The sequence below is a fragment of the Accipiter gentilis genome, chromosome 12 (assembly GCF_929443795.1).
Source record: "Accipiter gentilis chromosome 12, bAccGen1.1, whole genome shotgun sequence".
NCBI lineage: Eukaryota > Metazoa > Chordata > Aves > Accipitriformes > Accipitridae > Astur > Astur gentilis.
In genome coordinates, this window is record NC_064891.1 from 36346140 (window position 1) to 36373298 (window position 27159).

Here is a 27159-nt window from a genome sequence, read left to right on the forward strand (position 1 = left end):
GGGCAACAAGGTCTCTCAATGTGCATGTTGCCTGTGGTTTAAAGGGTTGGCTGAGTGCAAGCGGAGGAGGAGTTGGGGCAAATCCTGATGGTTACTGGTAATAAGTGTCGTGTGAGCACTTCCCATGTGCTGGAGAACAGGCTGAGAACAGGCGCTTGTAATGGAGGGTGTAAGGTCATCCCTGCTGGCTGGTGCAGCTGTCTGCTCCAGGCTGTATGCATAGGCAGGATATGCGTATGGGCAAAGCTTTTCTGCCAATGCCATCCCTGCTAGAGGTTTGGTTTGTTTTCAGCCCCTGCAGTTACAAAAGGAGTTGAAAAAATATTCTGGCTGTGTTTCTTTGTTTTTGCAGCATAGCTGCTAGCACTTGATTTCTCGTGTTTTTGCATGCCATTGAACTATTTCTGTTAGTGCAAAAGCATATTTACAGCATTGAGGTGGGGAAGGGTACTGTTGTTTCAATTGATGCAGAGTCAGGATCACCCTTTCCTTCCTTTGTTTAGGCCACAGCAACAGAAATGGCCAGAGCTCTTAAGATATGAATAAGGCCTTGCTTGGAAACTATCTCCATCTAAAGGTGGTCAGTTGCAAAGCTCAGTTCATCAGCAGATTCACCCAGAGATGCTCCTCCAAAAACACGTATAGAGCACTAAGTACTGTTAGTGGAATATACTACATGGAATACTGGAATAGTGCAATTTGAACCCCTGCCATGCCTGTCTGTGCTGTGCCTTGATAATTCAAGAGACAGTCTCCCTGTATATTTCAAACCCGGGGGAAGTGACAGAAGTTGCGTGGCATCTGTCCTTTCACTAGGTGAGATGCAAGAATGATGTTACTCCAAGTAAACATCCAATGAACTGAAATTTATTTACAGGTTAGGTATGTACATAAAAGACCATCATGCAGCTAGATAAATTTTGTCAGGATGATAAAAATGTACAGCTTTGCAGTCAGTTGCCTGATCCAGTGACAACTGCTGTAGTAGTTAAGAGTTTACCTAAAAAAAATACATTAGCAAACTGTAAAGTCAGTATGCTTTCAATACACAAACACACATTCTTCAAATATTATTGTTCACATAACACTGGAAATGGGCTTTTCTACTTGCAGGTTCCTTGTCAGGCTTCAGTAGTAGTAATTAGTGCACTTGAAACTTACTTGGCTGTCAAGTTTAAAAAATAAAAAAAAAAAAACAACCAGTGTTTACACTGAAAGGCTCAAAGGTCTGGGACTTGAATCTTAAATGCTAAGTCAGTTCTTGCCACTATTTGTTACTGGTGTTGGAAAAAAAACCAACCCCAAACAACCCACTGAACTCAACATAGCATTACTCTCCAGCATAGCAGTAGAGAAGTTAGTATCCCACCTTTTCCATCCTCATTGAGCGTTCAAGTGAATGACAGTACATTTCTGTTGATATTCAGCATGTTCTTGGCACACCCCTGATGAGAAAGGCTGATGGAGCTGGGCTTGTTTAGCCCGGGGAGGAGGCAGTTTTGGGGGAGACCTGACACCAGGCTGCCTGCCCTGAGGAAGGCACTGCAAAAAAAGCAGCCTCTCCTCTGAGTAAGCCAGAATCCATCAAGGGAGGACCCTCCCCACGAGGCAAGAGGCAATGGCATCGTGGCATAGCACTGGCAAGGCCGACAGTTCATTGAGGGCTTCTTGTGTTCTTAAGCAGCTTTTAGCATAGTTGCCTGAGGTTTTCCTTCCCACTGCTAGGCTGTGCTCTCACTTCCTTGGCCTCAGGTGTAAGACAACCTGCTTGAAATCTTACAAGGCTCCTGTCAAGAGTGGATTAAGCTGGCTGTTGCCAGATGATCACAAAATACAAGAAAGATGATGCTGGGACACTGTGGAAGGCCACGCCGCAGGTAACAAGGGGAGTTGTAGCAAGGTCGGCTGGGACAGTTTGCAATCCTAGAACAGAACATTTCTGCCTGTAGTCAAAGCAGAAACAGTCAGGGTATCTCACGCTTTCTAATGCTAGCCCTGCCAATGCAATTGTGTCCTTCAACAGCTCTGCTCCTGAACTTTAACGGCTTCGGATTAAGTTGGGACAGCATCTTGAGGCAATTAGAGAAATCTCCCAATGGCTAATGCTGACTGACACTTGATTGTGTGAAGCAGCAGTATTTGCTACCACTGCTCAGCTGAACTGTAAACACAAGCACAGCTGCTATACAAAAGCCACTTGAAAATGTTGATTCTAACCCAAAAATCCAAGTAATTCCACTCCTGTTTGAAAAAATGGCACCCATTGAGCTTAATCATGCTGAGTTTATAGCTATTTACTAAACTGCCAATTCCTTCTCTCCCCAGTGTTGAGTTTCTAAGAAATAGTTTCACAACAAATTCTAAAACCCAAGGCGACCTTTTCACTGTAGAAAGCTTATGGCATAAGTAATTTTCAGTAACAAAGTCTGCAAGTACAGTATAATACATCGCACCTTAAATGGCCAAAGTTGAGTAATTTTGAATCCCAGCAGGTTCACTACTTGGGGTGTGTTAACTTCATCCTGTTAAACAAGTGTAACTTAAAAAAATTCTTAGCAACTCTGATTGCAAGATAGTAACAAACTTAAACACACAGGCTTAGCGCTACTGCTGAAACATGGATGAATACTAACACCAAATTACCGAAGAGATCTAGAGAAATGCTTTGAAGTGATGCCACTAACCCATATTGGGAGAGACAAGTTTTAAGATCTGAAATGAAGATATACCTATGGTGGATGACATGTGATCTTACCTGTCAGAAAAAGGAAGAGAGCTTGTCCAGAAAAGTACAAGAGCCCACTGAATTCCATCTTACATGTTACCATACTGATGCTGAAGCACAAGCACGTCATTCAGACAAAGATTCTGAAGGATGCGATGCACCGTGCTGCTGTGACTTAGATCCAAGACGGGGTCCCACAGTTACCATGGTTTTACACGCACACTCAGGAGCAGTTTCTTAATTATGCACTTGAACAAAACCTGAAAACCAGGTATATCAGTCTGTCAGCTCAGCAAGGCTAATTACTTGTGTTGTTCGCATTTATCAAGCAAAAAAGATACTGCTGTGAGCTGAATGCTGACTGTTACAGCTCAGCTTTCCATTGTCCCACTCCAGGAAGACCAGTTTTGTACTTGATTGCAGAACAGGAAATGTCTGAGAAGGAAATGCATCTCAGATCCCAGGCAAGGCTGTTAGTTTTTTCAAAACTCATAATAATATACTGTCCCAGCAAGCGGGCAACAGTCCAGAAGTCAGAAAATTATCTGCCTCAGTGCTTAACTTCATAGCTCAGCTCATTAGGTAAGGTCCAGACCCTCAAAGTCAGAAATTTCATCGCAGTGTCTCTGAAATACAGTGGGGAAACAAGTTTAGTTGCTTACTATGCAAACGAAATTAGCAACTCTTACCTGATTTCCAGAAAATCCAGATCAATGCTTAGTAAACTGAAAACCTGACAAAAGCCTGAGGAAAAGGCTACTTAGGAACAAATATTAATGGCTGCTTGAGGCTATTAAAATTGGGAAAGAGAGCTGAAAGGGATCTGGCAAACCTCTGTCCAGCCGGTTCTAAAACTCTAGTCAAGGGCATTGCAGCTGCCTGCAGCCTCATGCAACACAGCAGTACAGAGGACCAGAGAGCATGGCATCAAGATCACTACTGTTTTTTATTTACAAGCAAGTATTACACCCATCACCTTTTTCTTTGGGTAAGCTAGTGAGGGAGGCTGACTGAAACTTGTGACAAGTTAAAAACAAGATTATTTAACCTTATACTTGTTAGAACATCCTAGCCCCATGAGTATGAGAAGTGCTATACCTTTGCTCACAAGTCTGCACTATACTCAGGACAGGGCTTGCTGTGTCGATATTGCATGATGTACACCGTGGACTGATGCCACCAGTACAGCATCACCACTGCCAGGATATGCCACACTTGGTGACTCGAGCCGAGGTAGTTCAACTGTCCTGTGGGGAAAAAAGAGGGCAAGTGGTTAAGTTGTTAAACTCAGCAATAACTCATGCAATGCAAATAGCAATTGGTCTCCTCCAGAGGTCAACTATAAGCTCCACTTGCTGGGAGGCAGTGAAAGTTCTCTAACGAACTTTATCAGAAGTTGTGTGCCGCCTTTTGCTTCAAATATATGCAATGTTTTACTCTGTATGAGAATACTTCATGGGGAACATGGTCAACCTGTTCTCTCACAGTAAGTTCACGATTCAAAGCAAGGACTGTGACGCTGCAGGAAGCTTAACTGCAGAAAAAACACCCAGAAGAGAATTTCCTACCTGGGAAGTATCTTTCTGGAACTTTGGAAATATAGAAGAGAAAAGCTACAGCAGCGATGAAGTACATGACAACTACACGCGGAGCAAACTCCTGCAAAAGAAAAGGAAGCTCTCCTATTCTGTTAGGAGGTAAAAATAGAAAAACAACAACAACAAAAAGTCTCTACAGATAAAAAAGGAAAAGGTATGACAAAACTGAATCTTACTTCACTGCCTATGTTACCTACGGATATGTTACCTACGGATTTGGGAAAATCTGAATGGGAAGAAACTTGTTTTATCATGACTTCTCTGCTTTAATACACAAGCTACTTAAGTGTTTCTGTGCAGTCTGCAACAGACATGAAATTTGCCAGTAAAAGGACATCTTCCAATACACTTATGCAAAATGGCTAGGATAAGCAGGAAGGATGATTTCAGTGCAAAATCTCATTTACTGGCTGGGATTGCAGTCCCTACAACCCAAGGCCACAGGAGTACTACATACTGGATGGTAAATAATCAAGCAACCCATTAGTGAGCTGCTTTTTGTTTTCTTTAGCAGAAAATTTTGTTAACAGAAGCAGAGCATTTTTCTGAAGTAGGGAAACAAAATGCAGGTATAACATTCTGCTGTACCAGGAGAAATGAAATGGGGGAAGTCAGGGGGGACACCTACTGTTAAATCTGATTTTTAGAAGGACAGCGTTAAGTGCCCTGTCTAAAGACTACATATATTCATAAATGTTGCTATTCCACATTCAACAGCAGCTCTGGACTAGGCTAAACCATCACCCCTGCTGACAGTCCTCCAGCAGGGCCAGTCTAAGAACGTGCACAGTTACTGCTCACTATGAAAAGGAAACGTTTTCTTCAGCAGTTAAGTCCCTGGGTAATTGCAATGACTTCTGGTGTTTTCATATTGGGGCATACTTAACTGTCCTCAGCTACACTGTGCCGCTTGTTTTTCAGAGCGCAAGTAAAACAAGAATAGGAAAATAGTTCGGTAACTTCACAGTGACGTTAAATAAGGGTTGCATAAGAGACAGGGGACTGGAGTAGGCAAATATTGGTTTTTGCTGCCAACCCAGGGAAGAGGAAACAAATAATAGTCTCATCAGTGTCTTCTAGTTCCCCTCTCCCCTCTTGAGCTGTGGAGGTGGACAGCCCTGAGCACTGGCACAGCCTGACAGACTGCTTCCCGCTCTGCAGCCAAGTCGGCTCTTTGCTCCTGGCCCTCGCCCTTGGGTGAGCGAGGGTGCAGTCCACCTACACAGGCTGCCCTGTCCCTCAGGCAGACAGGCTCAGTCACACTTGTATCCACTTTTCCTTTTCATGGTGCAGTTGTAAATCAGTAAAGCAGATTTAAGCTACTCCATGCATTTACCACTGCTCAATAAATTTCTAAGTGTTTGCAATTGGATCGTCTCGTCTGAAATAATTCTGAGCTTAAGCAATTTTAATTCCCCTTCATTTCCCAATGCGTAAAGAAGACTGAAGGAAGATAGCACGAGAAAAGCAAAAGGGTATCTTATCTTATTTTCTCCTTTTTTCTTTTACCTGTACAATAGATGCACCAATGCCGCCATTGAGCCAAATCCAGTGGATGGTAGGAATAATTCCATATCCAGACACTGAGCAAAAGATGATGGAGCGCAGTCTGTGCCACTGTTGCGTGAGGTAACTGGGATGAATCTGAGCAAAAAATACTGCCAAGATCATTGCCAGCACAGTGATTAAATATACCTGACGCCAGTACTGAGAAAAGAAGAAACAAAAGCAAGTTTGTGGGCTTTCTCACCACGTGTAAAAATAATTTCTGGGTAGAAAGTCTACAATGCTAAATGTAATGATATATCAAATCCCCTGTCACTGCCGCAAGCACAAATGATGGGGTTTGAGTGAACGGACTTGTATTCATCAACTGACAGCAAGGGGAAGGGAATGTCTTGCTCCAGTACACCTGGTAGAACATCATTTATTCCAAGCAGTTCCTTCACCAAAACATTTTAAATATACCTCTGCCTCAGCAGACTTGTTAAACTATCTGATTGCTGTACCCACTGCAGGTGTGGATATAATCTAAGCCCTCAGAGGGAACTAATTTTAATTGTTCTCTACTAGAAGAAGAGAAAATAATCTTGTTGCTGCCTCAGGTAAGCTACATAGTGGGAAATGATGTTTGAATGACTTGTGATGGAGACACACCCCATAATCATACTCATGCATTTGACAAATGTAGGACCTGTAAAGTTTACGCTGCCTTCATATAGATTTAAATATTTTGTTGAGTCTTGTGTGATAGCTTGAAAGGGAAACCTCAATTTGCCCATCACTTCAGGAAGCAGAGTTCTGCTGGCGTCAGAAGGAACTTGTTTCAGTTTCCATCTCTGTCTCCTGACTAATGTTCTATTTGAACATCCTGCAATGAACCCCCTTCCTACGGCATGAAAACTATGATGATGAGACCACAGGAACTAAAGGTTACATGAACAAGTACTTCAAACTTACGTTATTGCAATAAAATGCATAAAAAACGCCTGACACGTAGCAGCCCAGGATACCAATGGAAATTCCTGCATAATCTAATGCCATCCATCGTCGACTGGTCTTCTCTGAGCGGTGACAACAGAAAAGATGGTATCCTACTGAGCAAAGCATACAGACCTATACAAATGTTCAAACAAGGATGCATTAATTTCTTAAAAATTAACAGTGAGTATACCAAGCCTAAACTCTGAAACTTAGCACACGCAATTGATCTGTTAAATGTTTTGCAGTGCAACTTTGGTGTAGGTAATTGTGAACCCTGCCAGAAAACAGCAGAAACTAACATAAGCTTCTCTGGCAGATGGAAGAAGGAACAGAAAACTTTGCAAGACATGACAAGCCCAAGTGGCACAGCTAAGAAACCTGGGCTATTGAGGCCAAGTGAGAAGCCACTATGCAAGGGAGCAGGGCTGTGTCTGTATCGGTACAGGGGGATGATGAATTCTGCTTGGCCAAACGACCACAAGCAGAAACCAAAGCCCAAATCTGCCCTGACTGCCTGGCGCCCAAGTTACATTATTGAGGGAACACACAAGAAATTTAACATCTCCACACAGGCCCCTTCTCGGCTGGCATCAGATTTTTTGCCTGAGAAATGTCTGTGTTTCACTGCAACCCTCAGCAGGAGTAGGGAGGAGCACAACAACAGTGCTCTCCAAGCCAGCAACGGAGTTTTCCCTGCTTCTAGCTATGCAAAGGCATCCTGTACTCTTCAGGGAACATGAACAGCACTCTTGAGCTCTTCATGCTTTTTTAGGGACAGTGTACTATACAGGAGCTTCAGTGCTCAAATGATGACACAGTTGAAGTCTGCTACTGAGAACAGATTTCATCTGCCCCAGGAGCTCTTGCTTAGAAAAGGTAAAAAGTTAGAATACGAGCCCTACTGCTGTTCTGGACCAGCATTAGGCTGTGGCTGATTTTCATGTTCTGGTGGGTGACCCTTTCCAGCAGCAACTGATGCTGTCTGGGATCCTGACGCCCAGCTGAAGCTGTGAGATACGGCCGTGGACAATTCAGTTGTTTTTCACAGAGTCTTTCCTAAGCCAACTCTGTTCAGTCCTCCTGGTTTATTGCATATTATCAAAGGGGTCAAAATCGCCTCGAGCACCGAGCTCATCAGTTACCTTGACAAGCGACTCAAAACACCCTTTCCCAGGCCTGACCTTAGTCCATCTTGCTCTGCAGACCCGCTCGTGCAACATGTCCGTGGGCTGGAACGCTCTTCCTTCTCAAAGGCGACGGCTCCCCTGAGGAAGCTGCCGGCCTGTGCTTGGGCGCCCGTACCTCGGTGGGCACCCAGCCAGCCCCTACCTGGAAGCAGAAGAGGCAGACGGAGCAGATGACGAAATCCTCCCGGGAAGCGCCGGCGGCCGGCAGGACAGCCGTCAGGTCGTAGATGCCCAGTGTGAAGAAGAGGAGGAAGCCGAGCAGGTGGCTCCAGATGTTGACGGTCTCGTTGGAGAGGATGAAGAGGCTGTGAGGAGACAAGGACGGGGTGAGGGGGGGGGGAGCTGGGGTGAGCCGGGGCCGGTGTGGGGGGGTTGCCCTCACCTCTTGAGGCAGAGCCGGGAGGGCAGGTAGGCCCGGTAGCCGTCGGTGATGTAGGGGTTGTCCTTGAGGAAGACGGGGATCTGCTCGTAGGTGTAGAGGCGGATGCCGCGGGGCACCAGCACCGGCCAGTACTGGTAGCTCCCCAGCTCGATGTAGTGAGCGCTCCGCAGCAGCTTCTGGTGCATCCTGCCCGCCCCGACGCCGCATCGGATCGGACCGGGACCGGGACCGGCCGCCCCCCGCCCGCGGGGATCGTCCGCCGCCGCCGCCGCCGGCCCTTCCCGCCGCGGCCCCGGCCGTGAGGGCGCTGGGCGCGGCGGCGGCGCCGGGTGATGACGTCACGCTCCTCCCGCCGCGCATGCGCCCCGCCGCCGGCAGCGGAGGGCGGGAGGGATGGCGGCCCTGAGGCGCCGGGCCCGGCCTCGGCCCGCCCGGGTCGGTGTCCCGGGGAGGGGGTGGGAGGGCAGCGGAACGCAGCGCTGCCCGGGCGATCGTGCGCTCGCCTGGTTGCGGAGGGAGAGCTGTGAGCAGCGAGGGGTTGTCTCTGAGGGGAGAGGGCGCGCCTCTGAGAAACGTGTGGAGAAAGGCGGTTTTGGGGGGAAAAGCCCGCCTTTTTCCAGAGGGTGGACGTGAAGGGGGCAAACCGTGCTAAAATGGGGGGGGGGGGGCGGAGACGGGCAACGTGGAAGAGTGCTCGTGGGAATGGTGCTTGCGCCCTGTGAGAGCAGCCGCTGGTTAATTGGGGTAGTGATTGTCAGCGGTTTTTTCGGTGTGCGCTACAAAGTACCAAAAAACCCCCAACTAATCCTAGTAGTTAAGAAAACTCTTCCAAACGAGTTGCTTAGCCTAAATAAGAAAAGCCGTGGGTCGTTTGCCACTTGCTTTTAATTTTACACAGCCCTCCTCCGATTTAAATTAAAGGGGGGAGAAAAAAGTAATTCTGTATGTATCATCAGGCTCTTGTTCTCAAAGTCAAAAACCAGAGTGATGAACGATAATCCTCGTTCACCTGCCCCTCCCCGCCAGTAATGTGCTGCGCAAAATGCTTCAAAGATCTTTTGTCTCGCTGAACAAGGTGTGGGAGCTTGTTTCTAAGATGGTGTGACAAATATGAAAGATTTTGCCAGGGCAGAGGGACTTGTATTGTGAAGTAAAAGATTCAGGGTGATGGGTGTTTAAAATCAAGAATGACAGTAAAGACCAGGTGTTTGGTACAATCAGTTGTGCCGCATCACCCCCAGATCACTGCATTACACCACTTGGTTACCCAAATTAAGTTGGTTTTGGTCAGCAGCAGCTCTCTAATGTTTCTAGTACTCCATTGATCACTGACATTTCTTAATGTCAGTGCTCTAGAAAGTGCATTCTTTCTGCCTCTGCAGACCTGCTGACAGTTCCTGATGCCTTCTTCCTCCTTCTCAGCTGTTTGGCGGGCTGGGTACATACTTCTCCTTCATGTACCACAGGGCTCTGCAGAGCTACCCAGAGTAATCATGTTCATAGTAAGAACTCAGCAGGCTTAGCTTTAAGAAACTTTCTCATGTTCTTGCCTTTCCAGGAGGTATCTGAAACATGTCCCTGAATGGTTTGTTCCTGTGTTACTTAGTTTCTGTCTTCCTTTCCATATGGCTTCTCTGCTTCCTTTTTTTACTCTTTATCCAAGTGTGCTGTTAACGAAATTATTCATTTAGGAAAGATGTGCAGAGAAAACGCGTTCCAAAAAAAGATCCTTAGACATAGTTCTTTTAGCAGCAGGGGCAAGACCCAGATTGTACTGCTGGCTATATTTAGGATGCAGCAGAGGATACCCCTTCAGCAGACAGCAGGGTCACATTAGGCACGCAGGGAAACGCGGTGTAATAGAACACCTTGTGGAGCGGTGCTGTGCTGAGAAGAGCTCGGCTGGCCGATACTCGGGAGATGGCTCGGTGAGTCTCACACATAACAGGGTCACAGGGGGACCGAGAATTCAGATAGTAAAGTTTCCCAAAAACAAAATTTTAAGAGACCACAAAGGTGATATTTGGTGGTTTGCTCAAAAGGGAAATAATTTATAGGCTGTCGATGTTTCTGTTCTGTCGTGGAAGAACAGTTCAATTTCCAGCTGACCTGTATCAACTGTGCTAAAAATAGGAAAGTGTCCTGTTTTGGTCAACCTAGTATACTTGGAAGATAAAATCTCTGAACCAGACTAGTGGGACTAAGCCAAGAAGAATGAAATCTACATGGTGGTAATCTTTTTTCCTCACAAGTGTCCCACTGGCTTTCCTCTTTGCAACGCTTACTTTGAGAGTGAGGGAGATAATATATTTTTATGCAGACACATACATTCAAAGGAATAAGAATATAGCTGCCTCGTTAATTCATTCAGGTGAGCAAACTCTGAACATTGTGAGGAACCTCTCACTGCCACGGTGAAACTGAGCTGGGGAAATCATGTTTCTGCCAGCTCCCGCTGAGAAATGAAGAAACTCATTGTTTGCTGGAGTGGTAGCTCACTTCCGTCAGGCCAAATACTGCTTAGAAAGTTGCTATCAAGTTAAAACCTTAATTAGTCTTAACTGTCCATCGAATCATTAGCTCACTGAGAACATTACACCTGTAAAAACCACTTTGTTCACTTTGTTTCTAAAACCTCTACAATTTAAATGTAATCCCAAGTGCTTCAAAGAGTTCAGTCAGAAGGAATGGGAGCTGACAGAGCTTTTTTTTTTTTTTTTTTTTTTTAAAGAAACTTTAATTGGCTGTTAAGTGGAAGCTTTGATAGGAGAAATGTTATAGGTTAAATTAATAGGGAAAATTGAGAAACAATTAGGGCAGCTTTAAATTAATTACTTGCACTATTTATTTTGAGCCTATTGAACAATTGTGTTGTATGCATAAGGGATTGAAATTAGCCATCTGTGCAAGATAGATTTGACCTAAATTGACCTTCTTGTGTAAGAAAGTAGCTTGCCCTAATTCCTATACTGTATGCATAATTCTACTGGTAGATAAGCTTAATTAGAAGCAAAGATGAACCTGCCTGAGAGGTTCCGTACTTTCCTGTTGAAACTAAAATCACCTGTGCAGACGAAGGTAGGGAGGGCTTTCCAAGAGATGGCTGAGGAGATCACAAATGAGATAAACAGTTTCTTGTTAACCCTAACTGTGCTCTGCAGAGTTACATTCTCCTATTGTCAGCAGTGTACCTGTACAATGCCCTGTTTGGGGGTCTGAGGTATCACCCCGTAACTACTGTTTAGCTTCTGCTGTTGGAGGAAAACCTAGGAAAGGACAGCAAGTTTATTTGGACTAAGTGGTATGGCCTCTCTAATACCGATGGGGTCTTTTAACGCCCTGCTCCATTCTGCTGTGTTTTTTTTCAGGGAGCAATGGGGGGGGGGGGGGCAAATCACTTGGAAGAAGAATTATGCAAACAAAATATCTCAAATGCTTGTGACAAAATGGGAGCAAAAAAAAGTTATTCAATTTTGAAACTGAAAGGGTGAAAATATTGGTGCTGATTTTTCAGGCACGGAAACATTGGGCCCCCCCCCCCCCCCCCTTACTTTTTTCTGTTTGTAGGAGGCCTATCCCAGAAGTGCTCCGGCTGGCCAAGAGAAGTCTCCTCACAGCAGGTGGGTGGTAAGAGGACCCGAAGAACTTCCCCAAAAGCAGGGCATCCCTCTCCCGTGCGAGCATCCTTTTCCCGAGCTCATGCTTGGCTCTCCCTCCAGGTGTCAGTCTGGCACTGTGCTATCCGCCCAGCAGTCGGGTGTCCTCGCCAGCCCCGGGAGCTGCCTCTTCATCGGCTTCCTAATTAACAAAGAACCGATACCGGCGCTGGGCATCTCATCCCGGCAGTGCCGTCCCTTACAGACCTGTAGCAGTGCCCGTCAGGTCAGTGCTGGCATTCCTGAAGTAGCTGTGGTGTGGTGTTTTGTCCCCTTCTTCTCAAGTGCCTGGCGAAACACCTTCTCCTGATAGTTTTCGTTGTGGGGGACTGGCTTTTCACATGTTTGTTGCAAGCAAAGACATGGGAGGTGCCCTGGGACTCCTTTTCCCACTGTTGGAATTTGCTGCTGTGGGAGAATCTGGCTTGCTCCGAGTCTTCCAGAAAAGGCAGTTTAATGCCCAGGAATGAAATCTGTTACCAGTCTGACCTTAATTGAGAACGTACATTTGGGAATGTTGGTTGAAGGTATTGCGTGCCTTCCTCTGTGTGGTGCTTACAGCTGTGTAGGTGTACAGCTCACTTTTTCTTTGCCTGTGAATAAAAACAATTGTGTTTTCCCAGGGGACAGGAAGAAGGAGGTCTATTTCAGAATGCTGTGTTCAGGAGTATGTTTCAATGCAAAGCATGTGAATAACATACAGGCACTGGTTTATGACCATAGAGACCATGTATTTATTTATGTGCATAAAGCACTTTTGGTTCTGTATCAATGTGCAAAAAAAGCTTGCAAAGGGCCGTGTATAGAATACCTGTTTACTGACAGTTACGTCAGGAGATACAGATATTTAAAGCCCCGTGTCATGTAAAACAGAGAGACCCTGTCTCATCCTTTCTTGGAAGTAGCCAAAGCATCTGTGAGATTAACTACTCTATTTTTATATGCAGTGGAGTTACACATAAGAAAGTAAGGTTCATAGCTTTGTGGAAGTCAAAGAGTCTTTGAAAGAGGGTGTGTGTGTGTAAGAATAAAAATCCCAGGACACCCCCAATCCACAAACTCCCGTAGTGAGAGAGCATAAGGAATGCCAGTACCTTGTATTTGATAATTAGAGTGACCTTAATACTAAGAAAGCTTGATTTCAAGGCCCTCTTCCCTGAAGATACATCTTTCTTACTCGCACTGTCCCTGCTGGGATTTTTGTGGTGAAGTTGTTCGTGGTTTCCCATAGCAAGCTCCTCAGCATAGAGCCTGAGCAGCTTCCAGGAGCACCCAAAACAGAACGCCTGACATCTGCCGTGGGGGGTTCAGGCTCTCTTTCCTCTCCCCGTGGAGAGGTGCATGTGCGATGTGTGCACTGAAGTGACTTGGTTTGGTAGGGCTCTTAATCTTTTTTTTTTTTTTTTTTTTTTTGGGCGGTTTTGTTTTCTGATTCAATCCCTTTGGCTTTCAGCTCCGGCTTCTGAATCTCAGCATCTGTCAGTGGTGCGATAAATTCTCTTTGGTGATAAGAGAACAGCTGCCAATAGCAAGAGCAAGGATGGCATTTGGGCTTTTTCCTGCCATGCGAGAGCTTACAGTCAGCAAAAATGCACTGTGCGCACAATGGAAGAAGGCACCTCTTCTGCCCAGCCTACTATTTTTTTTTTCCAATTTAGCAGCATCTTTTTCCCTCCATATTAAGCAGATGCATATGAACAATTGTGCAGCATAATAAAGTCCTGAACCTAAAGAACTGGAATTAATTGGCAAATGGCTTTTTTCTGGATAGCTTCTGAAGGTGAAAGTGGTGAGGGGACAAAAAAGCCATTTTTTTTAGAAATTAGGGAATTTTCAGGAAAAGAAAGAAGCGTCTGGAAAGCTGTTTAATCATGTGGGATGGTGTTTCCTAGCACAACAACCTGCTCCCGGTGGAATTGGTAGGGAAAAAAATGAACTCCTTTCTGTTGATTCTTGAGTTTTACGAGCATAAGGTTTAGGTTTGTTGGTTTTTTTTCATATTGAAGGTCTCTCTAACTCCAGCTTGCCTATAAAATTTTATCACAGCTGGAATTCATGCCATGACAGAAGGCATTTCAAGACACACTATTTTGACCACAGAGGTTTTGTTTCTCTAGTTGTGGTGAGTTTAGTTGATTTATTTGTAATGAGGGCGGAACTCCAGGAATTGTGGACAGCTTTGGTCGATACGGTAATTTCACTCTTGGACAACTGTGTGGGTTTCTGACTTTGTTGAAGAAAGAACCAGGCCATGCCTGTGGAAGTCTGAGTCTCCTCTTGCCTGGTCGAAGTCTGACAGCCAATTTCCCCAAAGGGGGATCATGTTTCTAAGACACTGTTAAATGTCAAAATAGCCTTTCTGTAAAGTAGTTCTCCAGCTGTAGTTTACACGACTGTAATTTCTTGAGTGGTTTCTCAATAGAGCATGAGAGAGAAGAGAGGCTGGACTTTCAGTTATGTTTAAGCATGTTTTGAGCTGTGCTGACACTCAGAATGATTTCTCGGTGTCAGGGGGATTAGGTGCCCTTTCCTACACTTTTGTTGTAAATCCATACTGTTGCTGACTGACCTCAGTAGGTATTTGAATGTCATTGTAAATGTGACAAGAGACACACGTTCTCATTTGGTTCTGATGAGGATTTGTACGCCTCAATCAATTTGACCTTTTTCAAAATCCTTTCCGAACTTTTAATGTGTTCTTAAATTTGATCTGTGAAGTGCTGCTTTCATCCCAAACAAGGCCTGGGTCCTCAGCCTTTGGGATCTTCTTGCTGTACTTACTTTTGTCTTGTCTTTTCCTCAACTGCCAAGGTAAGCGTGTGTAAATCGTGATTTTTTTCCTGATTCTGTTGTTAAATGCCAAAATCTCCGCTAACTAGCAGTGGTATAGTTTGAGAATTGGCGGTGTGAAAATAAAGGCTAGCCTTGCCTCCAAAAATGCTTTGGGACAGAAAGATCTGGGAAACAGGGAGGAAACAATTGTCTTGTTTCGCTGACTGCACTGTGGATATTGTTGCCTATATGCCAGGATTGGGTTTTTCCCCTTGCTAGTTAGTTTGTCTTAGGGGATTTTAGGCTTTCCTCAGTTAACTTGATTACTAAAATTGGAATCCTGTGATCTTCCAAAGGTATACAGTTCTCCTTCCCTCTCTCATCCTCATTGTCTGTCTAGCTTCTTTAAGTCATCGAGACTTTGAAGTGCAAAGATGTACGGCGAAGACAATGTATTAGGAAGCACTGGGAAGTCAGTGAAGAATGAAGTACAGTATAACTAGCAAAATGCTGCCATTGTTTTTAAGGTATTATTTTGTAATGTCTTTTGTTTGTCTACTTTTTACGCTAGTAGATGCCCCAGTCCCATCTTGATATGAGGCTGGGAGCCATAGAATGCTTCTTTTCAGCAATTATTTGGGCTAAAAACTCTCTGTGGAGGCTAGGAGCCTGCCTAATTTCCCCCCTTTTTTTAGTCAAATTATTTGCCCATTTCATCAGTTAATTCTACATATTTAAGCTACTGTGTTAATTTTTTATTTTTTTTTTTTTTAGTTATCAAACATTAAGCAAGATCCATACAAGGTTGTTTCACAATCTTAGAAGCATTGGTTAGAATTTTTCTCTGTTCTCCAATTGCATCTTCCTTGCCATTTCCTTTGGTTCACAAAGCATGCTTCGTACTGTATCTTGTTGGTCATACGAGACTCGTCAGCATATCCCAAAAGCAGCTGCAGAGCACTTGAATTTGACCAACCTTGAGAATTCTGTTATGCTTCTGTTCCTTTTTCTGTAACCTTGGAATAAAGATAATACAGTTTCTTCTTGTGATGCCATACAACGGTAAAATGAGGCAGTGATTGGGCTCCCTATTTGTGCTGTACACATTAAGCCATAAGGAGTTAGAGTTCTGTTACTCTTGCCCAAAGCCCATCTTTATTCTGCTTCATGTTTTCCTACAGCCTGCAAAGCTGATGGATGCCTTCTGACGGTATTCCTGCCTTCGCAGTGACTGGTGGATTGAAAGCTTTTTGCTCCGCTACAAACGTATCGCTATTTTGCTACTATTTTGTCAGCTTCTGCTGTGTCACTAGGAAGTGGTCATACAAACATTTGAAGTGTGCCTCTTCCCCTTCTAACATCTTTTGATTGTCGTAGACGTGCTGAATGATATGAGTTATGAAAGCTTACAGCTAACCAGCTGATCTGTGCTGCCGGGGAGGGATTTTGAGTGGTAATTGGAGCGCAGCATGGATGGATAGTGCGGAGCAATAGGAAGTGAGCAGAGCTCAACAGCTCTTGCTTGTCCTACGGCCATGTGTCATGGAGAACAGTCAGGCTTGGCTATTATGGGTGTTTCTGGCAAGCTAGGATTTTTTTCCAGCAGCCTTGCAAGGAGTTGAACGGGCACAGATGCTTTCTCCTGACTAGAGCTGGAAGTTTGAAGGGCAGCTGAATTTGCTAATGTTCGTGCTTTGATACAGAGTGTGGGAAATGTTCATGAGGCATGAGGCAGAACAGCTTGCTCTATTGCTGCTGTATTGACTCTGCAGTGCTGACAGTAGTTAAAAAAATGGCTTTTGTACATAAGCTTAGTTAATATATAGAACTTGGAAGACAGCTAGGAACAGCTATGGGCAATGGCCACGGTCTCTCTCTGTCTCTCTCTTTTTAATAGAGTCGCTTCTCTGCCCAGAAATGCACTTTAATTTTCAATCACTTTAGTATCGTTAGGAAAGGCTGACATTTTGGGAACATTTGTACAGTGTAAGTATGAATAACAGTATCCATGCTTTGTCATACAAGGGGATGCGCAATTAGGTCACGGTTGTTTTCCTGATTGTTAACAATGGTGACATTTTTGTTTCAAGTATAAAACATGGTGTACTTTTTGCTAAAGAGTTAGTCCAAAGCAAAGGCTCAGCTGGGGTCTTTTAAAACCAAGACCTGCTGGATGGGCTGTGCTTTCTTGGGTCCCCAGGACATATTTACATTGAACTTCCCAGAGGAATCCTCTGCTGCGGTAGGAGAGCCATTGTAACAGCTGTTGAGTGAGTTCTGTCTGTTCTCTGCTTGGAAGAACAGGTAATTCTACCAACCATGAGAAGACTGGCTTGGCATTACAGGGCAAAGATCAAACAGAAAACGGTTGCCACCTCTGATCTGGGGACCCGCCAGACTGCTTGTATTCAGGTAGTCCAGTCTGCGCTCATTCTCACACCCCCGAGCTGCCTTTTGGTACCCAGAAGCCATGTCAGCAGTTCAGGGAGTGAGACCTCTTAATTCCTGCCTGGCCTTGTTGGCTGTGCCGCTGCAGAAGGGAAAAGCTTATGAAAACTGGGATCCTTCCTGTGGAGTACCAAAGGTTGTCCTTACACAGTGCAGATGGGTGAATGGGAGAAGAGACAGCGATTTTGACTTTTTTTTGTGTAGCCTCAGAGTGTTCATCTTTGTGTCCTCCAAGTAAAGACATGCATCAACTCGTGGAATTGGACACCAAATACCTGTGGAATTGCTGAAAGAATATTTATCAGCCTTTCTCTCTGCCCTGTCTTTCCAAAAAAAACCCACAAAAAACAAACGACCTGCAGCCTCATTATTATTTCAGTGTAACTTCTGACATGAGGAGATCAAGCAATTACCTCCTTTTTGAATGTCAATCTCTGACTGTCAGCGTGAAGAGAACGACTGGGGCTGGATGTAAGAGCAAGTTTCTGGGCACGCTATGTGAGGGGCACTGGTGAGTTTCTTTCAGGCTGCTGAAATGTTTTTTTTCTTTTTTTTTTTTTTTTTTTTGTCCTGACGGACTAGTAAATTATTACGATGTGGACTTGTCAAACAGGCTTGCCAGGTTTTCAGCAGTTATCCCAAGTGGACTGCCTAAAAAAGGGCTGGCACTGCATCACATGGAATGACCAATGATATGTCATATATTTTTAATGGGCAAAATGTTTTAATAAACATTCTCCTTCCTAAAACAGTGGATTTTAAAATAGGTTTTAGCCTTGAGCCATGTAGCTACCCAGCTGTGAATTTTATAAGGCAACAATCTCCACATCATTAGATGTTATGACTGATACACCAGCAATTGCAATAGTAAGTATTTCCACACATGAAAAAAGTTTCCGATAACAGTTAAAGGAAGTATGGCTCTACTTTGAAGATTTTCTCAGCTCAAAATTAAAGCTATTTTCTAAAATTATGGAGACAGGCACGTATTGTCTTTTAATGAACTGCAAGTATCTGTTTATTCAAGCCATGCAGATTTTTGCACCTGACAGCTTTAATCACATTGCCTCGTACTTTTGAAAATCAAAATTATTTTTCTTTTTGTGCGATATCTGCATGTTCGGCCAGTCGAAATTCAGCTGAAATGTTGCACAAAGAGTCTGATTAGACCCTAGCTTTATCTACCACAGTTGTACTGGTTCATTGGAAAAGCCTGCTTGGTCTTTTGTTTCTGGGTTACAACAGTTATCTTGTTTTATTTAGAAGCATGTGGGACCAAATATCGAGTTAAAAGATGATCCCGAGACCCCTCTTTGGGCAACCCAAGTCCCTTCTCTGAAATGACTGCTGTGCAGTGGTTAGTAAATCATGTAGCCGTTTTGAGAACTGTTCTCCTCAGCCTAAACCTGCTACCAAGTTGAACACTGTTCCTCTCAAAAACGGCTTACCTCTTACTGAGTCTTACACGTCGCTGAACCGCAGAGAGTGAAATCACTGTGTCTTCGTGTCTGAAAGACAGAGTTGGTAGAGCTGAGGTTCTGCTTTATCTTGTACTTTCTTGCATCCTCTGTGAACTGTAATGATCCTTTACACATGGGCTAAGAGTTAAAAAAGCTGAAGTGTTGTTGTTTCTTAGCTTTTTGCTCTTTGTAGTGCGATGAAACAGATGTATTTTCTGTGATTGTTTTTAATTATTTAAGTTCACTGCTGGGGCATTCATTTACTTCACAGAAGATCACCTTTTTTTCAAACAGAAGGCATTCTGTTACAATTCCGGTAGTCATTCAGAAATTCTCCCCAACGTGATTCTTTCAATATTTTACAATTATGCTCAAGTTGCAGAAGGCGACAACAGGCTTTCCATCCTGTTTCTATAGGACAGAAAAAGAAGCACAAATGTTGCTTGAAAAATCTGACCAGAATTAATTTCAGAGCAGTGTTCATCTTTTACAGAGTGCATAGATTCATTCAACATCAGCACTGCCAGCTAACTAATGAAGTGGATATATAGGTATATTGAACAGTATAATTGTTTAGTTGCATAATGTCAGTTTTTTCTTCTGGTGTCAGGAAAAGGTACTTGCATTTCTAGCTATGCAGGAAGAAACTTTTCATTACTGGTCACGTGATGATTTGTTTTACCAGCAATTAGGTATTCCAGATAGTTAGATTTTTCTTTTCAGGTTTGTTATGTCTCTATTTTTGGTGGGTAGACTGAATAAAGAGATCTTACTTTCACAAGTAGGAATGTTTGCTCTGTGAGTATCAGTTCTTACAGAACAAGTTAGCTGTCTTGAAGACTCATACTGCTCCATCTTTGCCCCTATGAACGGGGCAACTCTGACGACACATCGCTTTCTATCCGAGGGTTTCAAATATACAAGCACTGAATAACAGCTTTGGGGAATGGGCTCCTAGAGGGAACACTGTGACCAGTCTCTGTTACAGCAGTTGCTTGATACTGTTATGCTCATGTGAAGAAATGTACCTTTAGCTCAGTGTCTCAAAACAATTCCGAAAGAAGCTAAACCAGAAGAGCCTGGAAGAGAAGTTTGAAAAAGTGTCGTGCAGATTCACTTCTTTATTGCATTTAGACGGATGGTGGCCTCCCTTCCAGAGGTGAATGAGTTGCTGTTAATCCATAGTTTTGGCATTTTCTATTGTAGTGATGACCAGACAAAAAAGACCAGCGATCCTGAGTGCTAGCTTCTGTAAGGCCAACTAGCAAACAACAGCCTCTGTTCCACTGGTCTTTGAGTCCGAAAGACGAACCACAACAAGAGCATTCGAAGAGCCCCATTAAGAGACGTGAGAGACAAAGTCAGTGAATTGGGTCCCCGCTCAGGAGAAGACGGTTCATTTCACCCGGTGGTCTCGTGCTGCCCTTAACAAAGGTGTGAAAATGACTTTGCCTTATGCTGTGGTACAGGGGAAGACTTTGGAAAAGCATGTCAGCATATGCCTGTTGGTTTTGGTTTCTTTTTCAGGTAATTATTGTTTCTCGTATTTCAGAGGCAGTGACAGCACCTCCACAGACCTCAAGCAGTGTGGTCTCTAACGCTTTCCCGGGGATTCATGCGGCCTTATCACCTGAAATCATGAGACAGCTTAGGGCTTTATAGGACTGGATTTGGTTTTATAGGACTGGATTTGGTACTGACCAGCCTAAAGCCTTCCTGCAGGTTCTCTCTTAAGATGGGATCTTGTTTCTTGCCACTTGCCAGGTTTCACTCAGTCCCATACCGCTCCTCTCCCCATTCCTCGTGTGATGTCTGTAAGGAATAGTTAGTTAAATGGCAAATAAATCTGATTCCTTTTAGATGAAAAATAGAGTCTGGTTAAGTTGCCACTTGTTTTTGCTTTGATGGCTGTGTCTATTAGGCAGTGATTTCTAGCACTTTCTTCTTGCTGCTGTCACTCCTCATAAACTCTATTCCCAGGGGCCTGACAAACTTGCATGGCACTCGAGAGCAGCGCGGCCTCTCTGCTGCAGGAGGGTATTCCTGCCCCGGCTGCCTGGCCTCGCTGCGTTCCCCCTTTGGAGGTTTGGGCCCGGGGAAGAGCTGAAGAGCTGGTTGCTCTGCCCTGGCATTGCGTGGAGGGCTCCAGCACAGCATCCCAGCAGTGGGGAGCGAGCGGGCAGCGGTGGGGAGGAGAGGCTGTGCTTTTCCTTCTGCCGCGTTAATGCCGAAACCAGCTTGGGGGTGGAGGTGGAGAGGGAAGGGGCAATGTGGCGGGCAAGACGGAGGGTGACGTCCCCGCGTGTTTCATTGTGCGGTCAAACATCCCTATGGGTTGAGGAGAGCCATTTTGTCTTGAAGACAAGGGCAGAGGGACCCCGTGGTTTGGTAAGTGTTTGTAAGCGACCGTCTCTTCCTCCCTAGCACATAAAGTGCACGTAAAGTAGGGATGGGTGAATTCACTTACTCCCCAGAGGAAGAAGGGCTGTGCAAGCGCCTCTTCTGCCTTCCGTTTTACGGTGTGTGAATACCCGAGTTCCAGGGTGAAAGTGGGGTGGCATATGCTTCCTAGTGCACTGTTTTGATACCAGGAGGGGAGCACTGCAAACCGTAGCACAGTATTTGCACAGCCTGCGCATGGATTCAGTTAAGTCTTGAAAGACTTTGTGGGTTATGACATTCCCCTAAATGTGCTGAGCTTTCTTTAACCTTTCATAAAACATTGTGATCTTTATGGACTGTATCATATTGTGCAGTAATGTGCTTTATTGTCCACAGAATAAGCTTTTCTTAAAGATAATTGGAAAGCTGGAAATGGCTGCTATCGGCTGATTTTTTTTTTTAATACATTATTTCTGAAATGGGCCTGGTGTAATAATGACCCTATCTGTTCAAGATTTAAGATTTGTCTTGGCAGAGAAAATTGATCCATTTCACCTTTGTCTAATGGAAAATTTTATCTGGGATTATCTGTTTATGTAAATGAATGTTCCTCTGAAAAGAGAACTTGAGGGGGCTGTAAATCTCAGTGACACTTTAGTTTCATGGGGGGAAAATTGGAAAGGATTCTAGTATTTATCTGACTGAAATTGGTTATAAAAACAAAATTATCTTCATGTACCTGCTGCATCTGATGTTTCTTGGAATTTCATTACCTTTCTGAATAATGCAACATTACACTATATACAGGATTCTCTGTGATTAGCCCCGAAATTGTTGGGGGGTCACTTCCTAGCGTTATAATTATCAGGAAAAGGCAGCCTGTTTGGGGCAGCGGGATTCTGATTCGGTGCCCTAATGGGTACCAATTAGCACAGCCACATTATTCATAGCGCTCTGTGTAGAGCAGTGAAAATATACCGCATGACTTTTTTTTTTCCTTATGAGTTGTTTGGGTTTTGTTTGTTGTTTTGTTTTTTGTTTTTTTTAAACCAAGGAGTGAATCTAATTACAGGGGAAAATGTCTCTGGCTAATCAGCTTTTGTTTACAGTTTGCAGAGCAGGACTGTGAATGTAGCATTTAAACTAATATTTTAAACATCATCTTTAAAAGCAGTTTCACTGTTAAAGAGACAGACTAGGGTTTTTTTGCCAAATTTCCTCTTGAGATCTAGATGACACAGAACCGACCAGGCTAGATCCCTGCTGGAGTAGCCATTGCGAAACGCAACATTTGGCTTCTGTGTGCTAGCAGCGAACACGGTGGTCTAATATAGCTGCTGTAAATACTCCCTCTTTTCTGACACTCGGTGGGACTCACAATGAATAGAGAGCTGAGTTGATTTTGTACCTATTGTTGTATTAAAAAAGGCACTACACAAGAGGATGCAACTTTTTTTGTTATTTAAAATTAAATGAGATCAAAACCCCATGTATTTTCACATGAAGCAAAGCTACTTTGTAGATATCTAATCCCTGCTATCTTTGGCAAACCAAAAAGGATTTTGATGGTACAATGACATGTTAGTGTCAATTGTACATGCCCAGAGGGAGCAGAAGAACACACACTAGACATAAACATGCATTTAACGTGGGAAACTTCTGGTTGCTCTCGCTTACGATCAAATTGCTGCTTTCCTGGAGCGGAGGAAAAGCAGTTTGTATCTTCAAGCCATGAAAGAAATGACACGTACTTTGGAGTACACTTCAAGGTATGAAATAGTGCCCCGTATTTTTACACCTAATTAAGTGGCTTAGTTTTCAAGCGTCTTTCAGAGCTGCTGGTTGCTCAGAGGCTTCAGAGATCAACCCCCTCGTCTAGCTGCCCAAGTGAAAGATAGGAGCCTAACTTTGGAGACTTATGTTCTGAGTCTTCCTAGGCTGATTTCAATGGGAGTTGTGCCAAAGGCTTTAATGAAGAGGGGATTTCCCCTCTGCTATCAGAAATCATAGGTGTAATTGATGCTGTACTGAGGTGCATCAAGACTTCTTCAATCATCCAGCCGAGCATGGCAATTAGTACTAAAAATAGTGGGGAAAAAAAAAATATTAAAAAAGGAAAGTCAGCACTTTAACCATGGCTTTCACTCTGTGCTATCTGGCAGATTTCTCTTGAATCTTCCGTGTCTTAATGTTGCTTAATTTTATTTCCATAAAACTTCAGGCAGCAATGTTCCCTCCCCAAGTTCTTTACTTTTGTGACTTTCTGCTCCACATTTCAGGCAGTCATTTCAGCTGGAAATATACATTATTACCAGCTCATTAAATCCAAAATAAATGAAGTGGAAAATTACAGAACTCCATGGATTACAGTGCACCCAACTCAAAATAGAAGTGTGTGATTAAAAACAAAATGGTCTGCATTTTAAAAATGGATTAATAGTTTTGGGCCCAGCTGGCAAAATATCATATGAAATGTGTTTTCAGAGTTGGACTAATGTAAATTAAATCTCACTAAGGGTGCTCAAGGTGGGCCTTTACAAGTGCAGGACTTTCCAGTATACAGACTCTAAAAAACAAAAAGGAAAAGATATATTTGTAGTGTTAAGGAATGTAATATGAGGAAGCCACTTGAAAAATGTAGCTCAGTAATGATGGTGGCACCGTGCACCAAGTACGCACAGAGATCATTGTGAATCAGCCTGCTTGAGCGTGGAAGGGGGGCAAGTATGTAGCAAGGCAGGGCTGGTCCTGGAAAATGCACTGTCTGAATCAAACTGCCGGGAAACAAAATTTGTGGTATAGTATTACCTGCTAATATGGGAAGTGATCGGGTAATCTGTGTAACTCAGAAGGTCTCACAAAAGCTGTGTGGACCCCCATGGCGAGATGGGGTCGGGACTGTGGGGGGTACTTTTCCCTTGAAGTGTGACTATCCACAGGGCTCAGTGCCTCTGAGCAGAGACACAGGGTGTGGAATTAGTTTGTAAAGGGGGGGGGGGGGGGAAAAATCGTCTACGCCATACCTGGTGCTACTTCCCTGACACTGAAGCGTTTACATACTGCAGTCCCAGACATTGTAGAAAAACCTTAACGAGTCCAGACGTCACGATCCTCTGTATATCTGCTCACATGCTTGGCTTTGTGCAGGGTGGAGCATTTAAAGCTAATATGGGAGCCCAACTGAAAGTTGAGGGAGGACAACACTTTCCTTTGCCTCTGTTAAAATGTAAACGCCCATCTAGTTCTTTGCAAAACTGGAGCATGGTTAGGCTCTGAACCCTTATTTGTTTTCTTTAAATTTAACAATAATCATAACAATGAAAAATAACAAATAAATTCCTAGGCAAAAGCCCTGGGTCTTGAGAACAGTTTGGTAGACAGCACTAACAGCCCAGCATTTAATACTAACATACACATAAATTAACTCCTCCTTTCAGACGAAGCAGTTTGAAAGAAGCAGTGTATGTGTGAGTATATGTGTATGCAGAAAAGGTTTCTTTAATCTTCTCTATTTAACTTGTTACTCCTGGTTTTGGTCCGGTTTCACTAGAGCTTAAGCAAAATGAAACTGGGAGAGTGGTGAAACAGTTCTTTTGCATCTTCTGTGTGTCACTGTTTAATAGTGAAGAAGAAAATTGAGAGTAAGGAATGGGGAAATGTGAGAAGACAGGTAGGTATTTTGCAGCACAATTAAAACTGGAGCTTGATTTTCTTGTGGCGTTTCACCAGATCTTCCAGGCTTTGTAAAGTATTCCCAGGTTTGGGCAAACCTTATTATTCCTGGTAAGGTGCAGAAAAAGAGACTATTTTACCAAGTTTGGAATAAAGTATATTAAACACTAAAGTAAAAATAAAGATTATATAGTTAAAACCTCTGCAGGATTTTTTTTCTGCTTTGTCCTGCAACACATGTATGTCAGTGTTTAAATGCTGCTGTGAGGTTGTGCTTTGTGTTAGAGTTGGTGCTGGAGAAACAGGTTTTTGACAGCGCAGAGTGGGCAGTATTGCAGACTCAGAATTTGGGGTTTCCTTGCTTCTGTTGAATTTAATATTTACCTGGCTTCTGCAGCAGAACACAGTAAACTCACATCTCTGCCTCTCTTCTCTGCAACCTCGAAGAGCTGTTACACACAATGGAGAAAGGATGGAAAAAAAAAAAGTGGACCATCTGTAGATGCAGATGGGGATTTGTGGACGGTGTACAAGTTGCAGTCACAGAGTAAGCAGAGATGCCCAAAATATGTCATCCAAATTGACCAATCAGGCTGGTAAGGGGAACATTAGCCTGTTTGGATGCGTGGTCTTACAGGCCCACCCCAGCAACTGTGCAGCTTGCGCAGTCAGGCCCTCCATCAGCTTTTCTTTCCCGCTGCTGCTCAGCAGCCGGAAATCTGAGCTGCTTTTACCTGTCAGCTTAGCTCAAACCTCCTAAGATTAGCAAGCTTCATTTTGCTTTTTCAGAATGTGTTGCAAGAAACCTCTTATTTTCCTTTTTATTTGTGTTTTTTTTTAAAGGGATGTTGCTAGATCTTTTACAATATTTGTACGCTCTGAGATGTAGTTTGATTACCAAGTGTTGTTATGATGCTGCAGTTAGTAAATGGATTGTGTTTTGTTTGGCTAGGGGAGAGCTAGATTTGCTTCAATTACTTAGATTGCTTTTCCATTCTAAAAGGTGACAAAAACCCCACAACCCTTCATTTGCTGGGGAAATTAATTCTGAGGGGAAGAGATGCCCCGTTTCTGTCGTGTTCTTGGAAAAGACACTCCTAAGTTGGAAGATGTAAGCTTTCCTGTATACCAAATCAGTTGAATATTCTGACCTTATTGGATGCCATGTTAACCTTTTTTTGCTTTCACTTCAAAAAGCACTCATCACACCCAGTCTGTTTTCCATAGAAAGTTTTTATTTCTCTTGAGTGTTCCAGGTACATGCTGTCCTGCTTCAGGAGAGGGAAGAGCCTTGCACAGCTCTGCAGTGCTGGGAGGCGATGGTTTGGCAATACTTTCTCTCAAAACATGTTCAACTGGTGCTGAAAGGGCAGGTTGCTTTACTGCACACTGAAGGGCTAGTATGGGTAGACAGAAATTGGGTAAGAGGAAGAGTTAACTGCTGGAGTATGAGTTGTATATGAGGAGAACCTCAGTGAGAGTGATGAGCTCATGGAGTGGTCTCTCAGGTGGAAATTTTGCTATCAGGACCTTTTAAAACCTGGGCAGTACTCCAGGGAACTTCCCATGAGGATCAGGCCTGGGCGGGCAAGAGGATGGACATTCATCCCTTAGCTTGTCTTGCTTGCAATGGCTTATGCTCATGTTAAAAAAAGACAACCTGCGTTCACTCGTCGGATAATCTGTGGAAGCCATCGAGTGTTAAACACCCAGGACAGAAGGTGGCACGAGGCTTGCAACATGTGAAGAGCGCGGTCCAGGACTGTTAGTCAGTCGCTGCATCAAAGCATGCATCAGTTCGTCAACTATAGCCAAACCTGATCGCAGACCTGTCAGCTCTGCCATGGGGTATCTAAATCTACTTGAATGGATTAGCTCTAGACTTACATCAGCATAAATGAGATGGCAGTTTTTCTAAGCAGGCCATAAAATGCAGCGAGTTGTACAGCTAGTCCAATACATTGTTCGTTGCCAAGTCCCCGAGAGGTTTTTAGGGTGTCTGAGTATCTGATATCTTTCCTAGTGAACTCCGGAGATCAGTAAAAGAAATGGTGTGGAGAGGAGGGTGGAAGGGCAGGAGAGGGGAGAGCTGCGGACTGCTTTTGCTGGTTTTCCTCAGAAACGCTGGGCAGGCACTTGGCAAATGCAGCTGTAAAGAAGCAGCAAGAGGAGGTTTGGCCACAGGCTGGGGTTCCCTCAGAACAACTTTTCTTCAGATGGGGGTTGAGATTCAAACACCCGTGACTGCTGTTCAAAAGGTCCATTTGGATTTTCAGATCTCAACTAACAGAAATCACGGCTCAGGCGCCTGGATGGCGTACCGAGACTGTACTTAGGCATACCGCATTTGTTTGCCCAAGTATCCAAAGCCAGTTTTTATTTCACAGAGGGCG

The 27159-nt window shown here is 44.0% G+C and overlaps 1 protein-coding gene across 4 annotated transcripts; it reads right to left on the reverse strand.

Annotated features, from left to right (window-relative positions):
* Positions 1-839: 839 nt before the first annotated feature.
* PAQR3 (progestin and adipoQ receptor family member 3) lies at positions 840-8692 on the reverse strand. 4 transcript variants are annotated; one of them, XR_007507797.1, is made up of 8 exons: positions 8377-8692; positions 8137-8299; positions 6784-6939; positions 5833-6030; positions 4294-4384; positions 3824-3972; positions 2756-3351; positions 841-1923 (listed from the first exon to the last, which is right to left on the reverse strand). XR_007507797.1 is itself a non-coding variant. In XM_049815096.1 (7 exons), the coding sequence occupies exons 1-6, from the start codon at positions 8559-8561 to the stop codon at positions 3830-3832; spliced, it is 873 nt and encodes a 290-aa protein (XP_049671053.1). In that variant the 5' UTR covers positions 8562-8692; the 3' UTR covers positions 840-3351; positions 3824-3829. The 4 variants fall into 4 exon arrangements, 3 of the variants coding, with proteins under 3 accessions (XP_049671053.1, XP_049671052.1, XP_049671054.1); XM_049815096.1 differs by having other exon boundaries at positions 840-3351; positions 5833-5967; XM_049815095.1 differs by having other exon boundaries at positions 840-3351.
* Positions 8693-27159: the final 18467 nt, after the last annotated feature.